The sequence below is a fragment of the Cucurbita moschata genome, unplaced genomic scaffold, assembly GCF_002738365.1.
Source record: "Cucurbita moschata cultivar Rifu unplaced genomic scaffold, Cmos_1.0 Cmo_Scf00001, whole genome shotgun sequence".
Taxonomy (NCBI): domain Eukaryota; kingdom Viridiplantae; phylum Streptophyta; class Magnoliopsida; order Cucurbitales; family Cucurbitaceae; genus Cucurbita; species Cucurbita moschata.
The window spans coordinates 8,092,400-8,105,317 of NW_019268517.1; the positions used below are offsets into that span (position 1 = coordinate 8,092,400).

At 32.2% G+C, this 12,918-nt stretch overlaps 2 protein-coding genes across 2 annotated transcripts in view; both read left to right on the forward strand.

The window, feature by feature from the left end:
* Nucleotides 1-1,333, forward strand: part of LOC111431837 — a 4,596-nt gene extending 3,263 nt beyond the window's left edge. The window contains exons 3-6 of the mRNA XM_023068574.1: nt 231-595; nt 675-770; nt 969-1,089; nt 1,192-1,333. Of these exons, the coding sequence (XP_022924342.1) occupies nt 231-595; nt 675-770; nt 969-1,089; nt 1,192-1,228 (619 nt within the window). The 3' untranslated portion in view covers nt 1,229-1,333. The remainder of the gene's footprint in view (nt 1-230; nt 596-674; nt 771-968; nt 1,090-1,191) is intronic.
* Nucleotides 1,334-2,315: 982 nt separating this feature from the next.
* Nucleotides 2,316-5,385, forward strand: LOC111432349 (dolichyl-diphosphooligosaccharide--protein glycosyltransferase subunit DAD1). Its single transcript, XM_023069228.1, has 5 exons — nt 2,316-2,475; nt 2,560-2,607; nt 4,274-4,361; nt 4,453-4,496; nt 5,021-5,385. The coding sequence occupies exons 1-5, from the start codon at nt 2,392-2,394 to the stop codon at nt 5,102-5,104; spliced, it is 348 nt and encodes a 115-aa protein (XP_022924996.1). The 5' UTR covers nt 2,316-2,391; the 3' UTR covers nt 5,105-5,385.
* The last annotated feature ends 7,533 nt before the right edge of the window (nt 5,386-12,918 follow it).

Consider the following 12,918-nt stretch of genomic DNA (forward strand, 5'->3'; position numbering starts at 1 on the left):
TTCTTTTTTTTTTTTTTTTTTTTTGTGTTATTATATCTCATTCTTATCAAAGAAGAGAAGGGAGATAGATAGGAAGAATTGCAATGGCTAAGTCCCCTTCTTGTTTTGTAGGATATATTGTAACTTCTCTTCAATAATTTTCACTAGGGAAAATACAGGAAAAATAACATATAGTTATTCCGCTTAATATTTTATTACTCTCTTAATTTTTGTTCATCTTCAAAGAACAGGTGTGTAAATGAAGAGGGCAACGTCGAGTTTGAAGTTAATGGAACTAGAAATGCCTCAGAAGCTAATGAAAATAGCACTGTAGAGCCGCAACAGGGACCCATTGAGCACTTCAATTTAGATCTGAAAGGTGAAGAGCGCTATAACCAGCTACTCAATCAGTATTACGAGCTCGAGGAGAAGAGGCAGAAGGTTCTAGAACAGCTGTATCAATCCGGTGCTGGTGGTTGGAACTACCAGGATGTCAGCGCAGGGTCGGAGTTTGGAACATCTTCTGCTATTCAAGAGCTCCCAGCCTCTGCAAGCCAACCTTCTCAAAACCATCCAATACCCTCCTATTTTCCCTCCAGTTTTCCAATTCAAGCTGGTATGGATTGCTTGTTGTATGGATTGTTTGTTGTTGGCAAGTGGCAAAGTGTTACCCATTTTTCATTCATCGGTCTCAGGTCCTGAAAGTTCGTCCTTTGCTGATGATGACATTATCAAAACTGCAATGGATTCTGCAGAAAGAGCTATATCATCCGTGAAGACTGTAAAAAAAGGTAGGCATGATTTTTTCGAGTCGAATCTTTTTAGATTATCTGTTCGTTGTGTCATATTGAGTTAACGATTATCTGACGAGCATGAACCAAACCACTTTAGTAGGTTCAACATGATCTTGCATATTTCAGTTGTGCATACATTTTAAATAGCTTTAGATAAGAATCATAAGATTATATGGGTTTGATCTGTTGACATAGAGAAAGAGAGCGAGAAACATGATGATGGGGTAATGGCGCAAAATGGTCCAGTTATATGCTCTGAAACAGACCTTACTGCTGTTTTTCATGCTTGGTATTCTGCAGGCTTCTACACTGGCAAGTACGTTTTGCTTGAAAACGTTCTTTTAGACACTTAAAAAGTCATTCCAAATAAGCTCTCGAGTCTAAATCAAGTGTGTAATAATCTGGATCTGTTTTGCAGATACCTTGTGGAGCAATCTCATCCAAAGAAACTGTGAAAAACCAAGCTTCTCCTACAACTCTAAATCTTTTCACTCAACTCTGCTTGTACAGAACAAACCCAACTCTGATCTATAAATGAGTTTCAATTTTCCACTATTTTCATATTCCGTTGATTTTGTGACTTTTTCGTGCCTTTAGACATGTTATAGTTATAGCGAGCGCCTCATTCGATAACCCGTTGAGCTTATTACTTTTTGTTTTTAAAATTGTGTTTGTTTTTTTTTAATGATCTCTTTACAATAGTTTTCATTTTTCTTAAACAAACATTTGAATTTTTTTGTTAAATGTTAATGAATGAGTTGTTGGAAATGTTTGGATGAGCCCTTAGATTCAATTAGGTACAAGTTTTGACAAAACAATGTGTTGTGTTTAATATGTTTAATATGTCTATAACTTTCAATTTATATATATATATATATATTATAATTTTTAAATATCTTTCCTGTTATATTTAATTTTATGTTTAACGAGTAGAAATTTTATAAAATTATGTTCGAGACTTATTAGTTAAAACATTGATAGCTCGAAAACTTCTTTAATGTTTTTTCTTTGATGAAAGTAGATTTATTAGTACAAAATAAAAGGTTTAAAAATATAAACAAAAGGTTAGAGACTATTTTGTAGAGATGTTCACGTGGTGGAATAGGAAGTCTTTCCCATCTCCAATTCCGTCCCCCTCTTTTGTTCTCCACCCCCTCTTTTGTTCTCCATCGTTGTATAATTTCTCAATTTTGCGGGAATAGATAGGGGAATCTCATGCGCAAGGGTCGGAGAAGTTAAAAGTAATAACACTTACAAGAAGTCTCAAAATTCATTGTTTTGATCCGAATTTCACAAATTTTAAGCTTATTAATCAAAATTCGGTAGAAAAGGAAGAAAATGTAATTATAAGATAAAAAGAAAATATAAAAAAATAATTTATTATAATGTTCGGGGCAGATCCCACAAAGCCCTAATTCTGTGGGGGTAAATGAATCTCTCTTATTTTGTAAATTTAACATATTTGGTGTGTACCGGTTCGGTTCGGTTTTCGGTTCATAAAAAACCGAGAAAATTTGCTGGACTGTTGTTCACCCCTTCTTCTAAGTCAGCATTTTAGACCAAAAGCTTTCATTCGTTCGTTCACTGCGAGCACAGAAGAACAAGAACCGGTACTGCCATGGCGAGATCCACCAGCAAAGATGCTCAAGCTCTTTTCCAATCGCTTCGTTCAGCTTATGCTGCCACTCCAACAACCCTCAAGGTATGTATATCTTTCACTCTCACATTGTACTCGCCGTTTCTTTCCTTGCCGATGGAATTTTGACCTAGATCGTCTTCTTCTCAGATCATTGATCTCTATGTGATGTATGCTGTGTTCACGGCTCTGATCCAGGTATATGGCTTTAGATCCTTCTGTTGACGCCATTTCGTTGACTATTGTTGTAATTTTGTGTTGCTGGTTATTCTTAGATCTCCGTCGGTTTGTCTTGTGTCGGATTTGCATTGAATTTTTATGATTATTGCATTTGAGCCTTTTCGATTACAGAAAACTGCATGTAATGGAATGGAAATAAAAATTTGGCGTTTCTCCTGTTTTTCACGTTGATGTATTGTTCCATTATTCTATAAATTATGATCTCGCCTAATTTCTTTTCAACTGGATGCATTCAATTTGAGGATCTCGCCTGTTGTTTTATCAGACTCTATACACTCCATGTTGAATGTATTCTTCCATTCTTAAGAAAATGGAAGAATACATAAGAATAGGAATCCTCTCTCTAGCTTAACCGGGTTACAGAAACTTCCGTAGTAGCTCAAACAGTGTAAGCTAATAATTACAAAAATAATTTAAGTTGCATCAAGAAGACAATAAAAGCAATTGTTGACTTAACATCCTAAACAAGCCTCTCTCACCAACAGTCCAACAAAGTTATTGGTCTTTTACGATGATCTCATGTTGCATTCTTATCGTGTCTCCTTTGCATAATTGCATGTATTATGTGATCCATCTGTTCAACATTGGACCCTTTTCTTTTGTTAAAGTTGTAACTGTATATTCACTGTCCTTACAAAAAGCTAAAAGGTTACTTGCCGAGTTCTTAAAGTTTCATGTGTTCCTTGGACAATTTATTTCAGAAATAAGGCACTGCAAGTTGTAAAGGGAAGTATGGACACAGAAGTGTGGCGTTGGAACCTTAACTTGTATTATTCTTGAAAATTGAATATATGGAGGGCAATTAAGTGTGGTTAGAAAACAGCCTCATGACCTTCCGCCTACTTAACCCATCATTTCACACTGTGGAACATGACAAAAATTAACTACTATTAACTGAATGCAACTAATCGAATGGCTTAACACTTGGTGATGTTAGATCTCTGTTTTTTAATTGAATAATTGAGGTTTGTTTCAACTCCATCTAATAAATCCTATCAACAAAAAAAAAAAAAGTGCATTATATGGAAAAACATGGTAGATTTTTCCCTAAACTTTATAATTCTGGGAGTGGGAGACTTCATTACTTTAGGTTGTGTTTAATAGGCTCAAGGTAACGCAATTGTGGTGTCTGGATCATTAGCATTAACACTTGAAACATAGCTTAGTCATTATGAGTTTTTTATCTTTATTTGTAAACTGTGATGCAAACTAAATGGAAATTTTTTTTGTAAGGCGTAAGCATGAAGGGGAAAGAAAAATGAGGACTTTTTTTTGGTAGGGTGCACAATGGGAAAGTAGTAACAATCTCATTTTATGTGGAACACAGCCCTATGATTGTTAAGATAATGAAAAACTAAGAGAATGATGGTTTTCTTCGGTGATTGTTCAGAGATATAGGCGTTTTAAGTTTTATCACAAGTATTTATTTTGTAGTAAATTGGGAAAATAAAAATGTTAAGAAGTTTGAGGTACCCAACAGCATACACTTCTTGCACTGGGAGGTGCCTTCATCTTGCATAACGCGCCTACTCCTCACACTTCTAAGATCTCTGTCTCCAAGTTTTTTTGATGTTTAAAGTTGTTCTGAATTAATTTTAACTCATAAATTCTTGTAAACCTACAGGTAGCTTACATGGTGATTATAGGTTCATTTCCATTCAACTCCTTCCTCTCCGGCGTACTTTCTTGTATTGGGACAGCTGTCCTTGCTGGTAAGCAGAATGTATATTCATGGTTATCAAAGGACATAATAATGTGAAACAGAAGAACAGTTCTTATTCTGATCGAATTCGTATTTTGCAGTATGTCTCCGGATTCAAGTTAATAAAGAAAATAAGGAATTCAAGGTAATGTCTTCAAGCTTTTCTACTTGAGCATGCTTTAACCTTCACCATAAGTTGCTCTACCGGATGTTTGTTTCCACAAGATTTGAAGGGGTTTTAAGTCTTGGATTTGAAGTATAAACGGGATTTCAAATCATGTTCTTATTCGAATAACTTTTCATGCTTAAATGGAAACTGGATTCCGAAGTTGAATTATTTGACCTCAGTTTTCATTTATTATTTACATATTAAGAAAGACTATAGGTAAAATCTTTAATTTTCTTTTCATTTCTAACAAATATCCAAACAAAATTTTTAAAATAAATTCATTTAAGAAACTTATCATCCCTCGCATGATTTGGAATGATTTCTTTTTCTTGATTCCAAACAAGGCGTTAACCTTTTCTTTTGTGCCATATTTCATGGTGGTAAGCAAATTGCCTGATCAAGCATTACTCTTCTCACACCCCTTCCCCAAACCTCAACCGAAAAACTGGTTACTGCATTTCATTTTTGGAGTTGTTAACGATTTTTCCTCGAATTTGCAGGATTTGGCTCCGGAGCGAGCTTTTGCAGATTTCGTTCTTTGCAACCTGGTTCTCCATTTGGTAATTATCAACTTCCTTGGATAAACACCTCATCTTGGGTTCTAATTTTCTTCTTTCCTTTGGAGAATTATTTAAACCTAGGAAGTAGCTTATGCTAGAGATTTTCCTTCCAAACTTAGCACATTAGAGAGCGAGAGAGCGAGAGAAAGAAGGCATGCCACTGAGTCAATGTCATTCTGAGTACTCTTCTACAGTAATGTTTTTCCAGACAATCAAATACGTCAACATTTTCTGGCCATTATGATGCAACAGTGAGAACTATGATTATATTTTCTTCACTTAATCAAGGAAGATAACAAATTTGGGCAACAGTTAGGACCCCTTACCCCCACATAAAAAACAAGAAATACAAAGAAAGAATTGCCATAACTCTTGAACATGCTTGAAGATAAAATTGCTAATTAACTCTGCATGTTCTTTTTCAATATGGTTTCCTCTAGAATTTGGTTATACATCTCTGTGCACGATTTATATTCAAGGTCTTTTTCATATAAAGAATGATTATATGTTAGGTATTCCAGTAAAAATGGAACATGTGCATAGAGAAATTTATGCATGGCTGAATTATAATATTCTCTCTTATGTCTAAATGGTATAGAACTTTCAGTAAAATTATTTTAACCTCATAATTTCTTGAGTGAGTGAGATGGAGTTTGCTAAGTTACAATGAACACAATCCATTTTGTTAGTTTTGAATGCTATGAAGAACATATCGTCCTTTAAAATAGAAATATAATCTTCAATACCATGCCACTTTAAAATTTCTCCCACATGTATAAGCTTTGAGTCTTATATATGCAAGTATGCCATATTATTATATACATGTAATCTAAATATATTAAATGTGTTTGTCATGTGAATATGTACTGGAAACATCATTTTCAAGAATTATTGTGTTGTGAGAGGAACTCAAATCATTGTGTTCTAATAATTAGGCTATCAGGTAAATGATTACTAATTTGATTTTTTTTTTGAGTTTTTTGGGAATCATATATGAAATTATGCATATTTACTTTGGGATTCTCTAGGGTTATGTTCTTATTAGCATTTTTGCTGTTGGCTGAAATTACATGCTCAATTTTTTCTTCGTAAATTCCATAAGCAACCTAATTGGTTCTACGAGTTTTAAACGTTAACTGTCCAACGCTCACGAATTAGAGGTTATTGATATTGTGTTATACGAAGGTATATATTCATATTTTATGCTCACCCATATGTAATTATAGGTGTAACTAAAGATTATACACTACAAGTTATCTAGAACACCATTTTTACCAGTTTGTGTTCATGCTTTTACAACCTTCTATGCACATTTTTAATTATTAATACACATCATTAGGCTGAAAATTAATTCGACCTAATATTACATATTATGATTTAATATTCCTTAATTTTAGTTGAGTCAAAAAGTGGCCATTTTTTCTCAAAAATCAAATACGATTCATCATTTTTCAAGTTGGGCTTTTTAAGATCATAAATTCTTCTTGTTGGCCCATTTTTGGGTCAGTTTCTTGGGCCTTGCTTGTTGCAGCCCATCATATTTTTATTTATGTAATCTGTTCAGATTTTTTTTGGAATTTTTGTAAGGTAAGACGATCTATTAAATTAATTAATTAATTAGCTGAATTGATGGTTTTTTATATATAGTTATAATATTTCCTGAATTTTTTTTTAATATTTCATTAAACTATAGATTAATTGCTCATATCGAGATCAAAACATTGATTATTAAAAACATCATTAAAATATTTATATTTGCTATCCATTATCATACTTTAAAATTTTCTTATTTGTAGAGCTTTTTTATTTAAATTATTATTTTCAGATAATTGTCAGGAAGTACTACCAACTGAGCTGTATCATTTGACATTAAATGACACGTGTAAAATTTCTACTGGCTGTTAATTTATAATTACAAATAAAAATAAAAATAAAAAAGAAGAGAGAGAAAACTCAGAATCTTCCGTCACTGTTTCATCCACCACTTCTCTCTCTTCCTTTTGAAGTTTGTTCAGTGAACAAAGATACACCAAACCCTTTTTTCTTCCTTTTTTTTTAATTTTTATTAAAAAAATAATTTAGTCTCTGTAAATTACGTTCTTTAATAATTAAATATGTGGCTAAAATTATTGATTAAATTTTAATATTACACGTTAACGATTAAATTGACACAAATTTAAAAATATCGAGATTAAGTTAATAATGTGAAAGTAGGGAGACGAGAAGTATTTTTTTTTTTAGTTTTATTTTTATTTAAATAATAATTAAAAGGGATTTAAAAAAAAAAATCTCGTGGGCATAAATTAAAAGTAGATTTGCACAGCAAAAGACAAGGGAGTTGAGCTAAGATAAAACAATCAGAAACTAACACATGCCAAAACGACGCCGTTCCCCATGTGGTTGCAAGAGTGATGGTGATCAGGCTCCTCTTTGTCTAATTAACTAATGGCTATCCACGTGGCCTTCGAATAATCTCACATTCTTTTACCTATTTTCCTTTTAACTTTTAGATTTTATTAATGTTAAATTATAAATTTGGTATTATTTATTTATAAATTTTACATTTGATTTGTGATCCCTATATTTTTTAAAAATTAAATAAATTTCCAATATTCCAAGGATGGATCTTTCAAAATTTTCTTATTCGTTGCTACTAGATATTGTCCGTTTTGGTCAATTATATATTACCGTTAGTCTCACGGTTTAAAACGCGTTTGTTGGGGAGAGGTTTTCATATCCTTATAAAAAAATGTTTCGTTCTCCTCTCCAACCGACGTGAGACCTCACAATCATCCTCTTTAGAGCCCAACACCCTCACAGGCACATCACCCAGTGTCTGGGTCTCATATCATTTGTAACAGCTCAAGCTCACCACTAGCAAATATTATCTGTTTTGGCTCGTTTACGTAATGTTGTCAGCCTCACAATTTTAAAACATTTCTTCTAGGAGGAGGTTTCTACATCCTTATAAGTAATGTTTCGTTCCCCCCTCTAATTGATATAGGACCTTCCAACTCTGAGCTTGTTTATTTATTTATTTATTTAGTTTCAGTAAAAAATAAAAATATTAATTTTTCTTAAAATTTGAAATATAAATATTTAGGACCACTCAATCTTAATGAGAAGCGTGCCGTGGCTGGTTTCCTTTGGAACCAATGCTTTAAATTCTGTTTGTTTCCCGAGAAAAAAAAAATCTGTTGGGCCTTTAAATTTTCCCGAGAAAATTTTCCCTTTTTATTGTATTTATATTTGTTAGGTTTGGTTACAGTTCAATAAATCCCATAATTAATCTGCTTATTTAATTCAACCATTGCTTACTATGGCCACACACTATCCCTTTCACATCTCACCTCCCAATAAATAAATTCCCTTTTTCTATACCATACTCTTTTAATTTGATCTCGTTCACATAATTTTGTTGCATTTCTCGAGCTAAATCGGGAGCTCGTTTTGTTAGGTCCCACATTGGTCGGAGAGAAAAACGAAACATTTTTTATAACGGTGTGAAAATCTCTCTATAGTAGACGCATTTTTAAATCGTGAGGTTGACGATCACGTAACGGGTCAAAACGGACAATATCTACTAACAGTGTGTTTGGACTGTTACAAATGATATCAGAGCCAGACATTGAGCGGTGTGTCAGTGAGCACACTGGGCCCCCGAAGGAGATGGATTGCTAGATCTCACATCGGTTTGAGAGGGAAACAAAACATTCCTTATAAGGGTGTGGAAACATCTCCCTTGTAGACACGTTTTAAAACCGTGAGATTGACAACGTTACGTAACTGACCAAAGTGGACAATATTTGTTAGTAGTGAGTTTGAGCTGTTACACGTTTAGATCATTGACTTCCTCACTCGATTAACGAAAGGTTTTGCTTCATTGCTCGAATCAAGTCAAAAGCTCGTTTAGATCTTTAGTTTCTTCACCCGATTGAAAAAAGGTTTTGCTTCAGCTCTCGTATTAAATCGAGAGCTCGTGTAGATCCCTAGCTTCTTTACTCTATCGACAAAAAGTTACGTTTCATTATTTATACGTGCTAACTAGGGTTTCAATACTTGCTTACTATAGATACACTAGCGTATTTAATGCCTTTATTGTTTCAATAAATAAAATAAAATATTCTTTTTCTTACAACTTCGACTAATAATGTACGATCTTATCCTACTTATTTCTCGAGTTAGGCCTAGACTTAGATCACGATCTCTTTTATGTCATAGTATTAAATATCAATAATTTTTACCGACGTGTTCATTATGCCCGTACTTTTATGCTTATTTTAGAAATATTCAACGTGTCGACTACAAATATTTTTATTTTAAAAACTGGTACTAACACGTCGAAAATATGGATTTTTATCCGAGTAATCTCGACATAATTTGCTCGCATTGAAGCGGTCGGGTAACCGTACCACTAGCCCTTGTTCACTCTTGACCTAACTTTCATCTATTAGTGCTATGTACTTGAATATCATTGACATTACTGTGTTCTTTCTAATCTTAGCTTGTTTCACTTTTCTTATCGGGTCAGTTATATTCTTTTTCGTGATTGGTAACAACTAGTCTGGTTTTATCTCACCCTCTCGTGTACCTTTTGTCTCTCTATCTATGTAGTACACGTACTCTGATGCTCTTACGTAATTTTCAATTTCGTCCTTAATCTTTTATATATTTGCAATTTGACCTTTTAGTAGAGAATTTGTAATAACCTAAGCCTACAGCTAGCAGATATTGTTTTATTTGGACTTTCTCTTCTGGGTTTTCCCTCAAGATTTTAAAACACGTCCGTTAAGAAGAGGTTTCTAAACCCTTACAAGGAATGCTTCGTTCCCCTCTTCAACCGACGTGGAATCTCACAGTCCACCGAGGCCAACGTCCTCGCTCGCACACCGCTCGGTGTCTGGCTCTGATAACATTTGTAACAACCGAAGCTCACCGCTAACAAATATTATCCTCTTTGGATTTTCCCCGTTCAATTAATATATTGCATTAAACTAATTTCGAAGTCGTTAATTATGAAATAAAAATAATTTAAAATAACATGGAAAAATCCAGATAATAATAATAATAAGGAATAATTATTTAAAAAAAAAAAGTAAATGTGAAAGCTCATTCAAAAAAGGATTTTCATAATTAATTACACTAATTAAAGCCACTTTTTTAAAAAATAAAATAATAATAATTGGAATAAATAAGTCAAATTTAATCAGCTTCCCTTTAACCCTTTTTTCCTTTTTTTAAGATTTTCATAATTATAATGTTTTATGCACTAATGATTCTTAAGTCAAAAACAATTTGTCTCATTTGTCCTTTGCTTTAATAAAGGTGTTTAATTGTGTTCAATATCTTTGGTTTATTATTTTTATAATAAATTTTCTTATATATTTATATTATTTATTTATTTTCTAATTAACGTATAAAAGTGTGATGTCCGGAGGAGAACAAAACACAATTTATAAGGGTGTGGAAACCTTCCCTTAGCATATGCGTTTTAAAGCTTTGAGGGAAAACTCGAAAGGGAAAGTCCAAAAAGGATATCATCTGCTTGGTGGGTCTGGGTTGTTACAAATGGTATCAGAGCCAGGCACCGAACGATGTGTCAGCCTTCTCGTTGTTCCCCGAAGGGGGTAGACACGAGGCGGTGTGCCAGTAAGAACGTTGGGCCCCTAGGATTTGGTGGTAGTCCCACGTCGATTAGAGAAAGAAACAAGTGTCAGCGAGGACACGCTGGGCCACGAATAGGCTTAACTCACTTGTTGTTGGGAAGTGAGTGTCACACAATGGCAAGTCCGCTGCCATCAAAGTACGATTGTGAGAAGTGGTCTTTGAGAGAAAGCCCGAAAGGAAAAGCCCTTTTAATAAAAATAGACAAAACCCACGATTTTTAACATAAATTCAATTATAAAGTAGTTTTTATTAATAATTTACATATATTTTTTTTATTTGAAATATATAACTAAATTTAAAATAAAAAATTAATATTTTTTCAAAAAATTTGATGTAAGAAATTATATATATTTGATTTATTTATTTCTTAATTTTCACTGTCTCCAGGTTTTAGTAGTCAAAGATCAAATAAGTACACACGTGGCGTCTTCAGTAAACTGCAGACACGTAGGGCCTCTTGTAGCCGTCAGATGTACAAATCCAAACAGAATCTCGACCGTTGAAGAGATTGCGGGGCCCACTCTAATGTCCAGGTCAAAAAACTAAATGAATTCAGGAAACGTACCCGTACTATTGACTTGACAGTGGAGCGTGAGATCCACGTGCCGTCACCCGAGATCCCGCCAACCGGGTCCCGCCCCGACTTTTCATTTTCACGTTTTTGTACTAAAAGTTCACAATTTTCTAATTAATTCTCAATTAGGTTAAAAAAAAAAGTTTAATATCTAAAAATAAAAAATTAAATTTCAGAACAATTAAATGCTTATTCTATAAAATAATTATTCGTGGACCAATGAATAAAATATTTTATTTATTATTATTAAATTATACTCTCTAATTTCACTTAAATAATTAATATATAAATTATCTATTATTTATTAGAAATTTTAAATCTACCAATTATATATTTTTTTTAATAAAATAAAAATTCAACCGAAATAAGGATATGGATTTTTGGCTGGAGTGTGGGGCCCACTTGTTTTGGTGGCGTTTCGGAAGCACGAGCAGAGAAGCGCGTGGGGCCCAGATATAATTGGTGGGGGATAAAGAAGACATGAAGGGAGGAGGGCCGGATTCAGTGCGTGTACTCCCACCATAATCTCCTACAGTGGCGTTCTGTTCGTCGTCCATTTGATCGCATAGTTCTTACAATCAAATCAAATCAGGTTATAATTTGTACTAAATAGAAAATTTTCAAAAATAAATAAATAAATAAAAACATCGCTATTATAAAAACGACAAATCCATGCCACTGTTATCCATGGAAAACATTCTTAAATCCATTCAAAATTATTAACTAATCATTTTAGACCTCTCAATTTTAAAAAAATTCAATTTATTTTAATTAAAATCTAATAGTTTAAAATATAATTTAAATACTATTATTTTTAAAAATAAAAAATAAAAATAGAATTAGAATAAAAAAGTAAATACCTACCCTAAAAAAATAAACTAATTAAATATTAAGAATAAAATAAAATATACTGTAACTCAAATTATAAAAAATATAATATCTAACATATATTTTATGAATAATATATCATCAAAATATTATATCTCAACCATTATTGAGGAGTAACAAAAATTTACGAATCTTGCCAGACATGTATTATCGACCAAAATGTTAAATTTTTAATTTTTAATTTTTTTTTGTTAATTTTTCTTTTTAAAAAATTAAAATTTTTAATTTTATAAACTGATTTTTTTTTTTAAATAAAATTAATTTTGGGTGAGTGATTGAATTGTCAAATCTGTAATACACAAGTACTGTCACACAAATGTTTACGTAAACTCCTGCTATTACACTTTCATGGGCCCACATTACTTTAAATTATGACTTTTTCCTTCCAAAATAATAATAAAATATTTAATTTTTTTAATTTAATAAATATATATAATAAGTAAATTATGACTAAAATTTTAATTTTTTATTTGTAAGTAATATGTAGTGGAATAAATTTTTTGAATTATTTGATATTTTTAAAATTGTTTGAATTTATTAAAATTTTAATTTTATGTTATAAATAAAATTTAAATTTTAAAATTGGATAAGATATACCAACCATCCTAGTTATGTAGCCTAACCTTTACATTTCTAGACTATATTATTAATCTTGATTTTACCCTAAATTTAGTTGTTTTTTTTTTTTTTTTTTTTTTTTTTTTTTTTT

Excerpts from the sequence above, each read along its gene's own strand:
- LOC111432349 (XM_023069228.1), top strand. The coding sequence starts at position 2,392 with ATGGCGAGATCCACCAGCAAAGATGCTCAAGCTCTTTTCCAATCGCTT. Across the intron at positions 4,362-4,452 it reads TGGGACAGCTGTCCTTGCTG|TATGTCTCCGGATTCAAGTT; the intron begins GTAAGCAGAATG and ends CGTATTTTGCAG. Across the intron at positions 4,497-5,020 it reads AAGAAAATAAGGAATTCAAG|GATTTGGCTCCGGAGCGAGC; the intron begins GTAATGTCTTCA and ends TCGAATTTGCAG.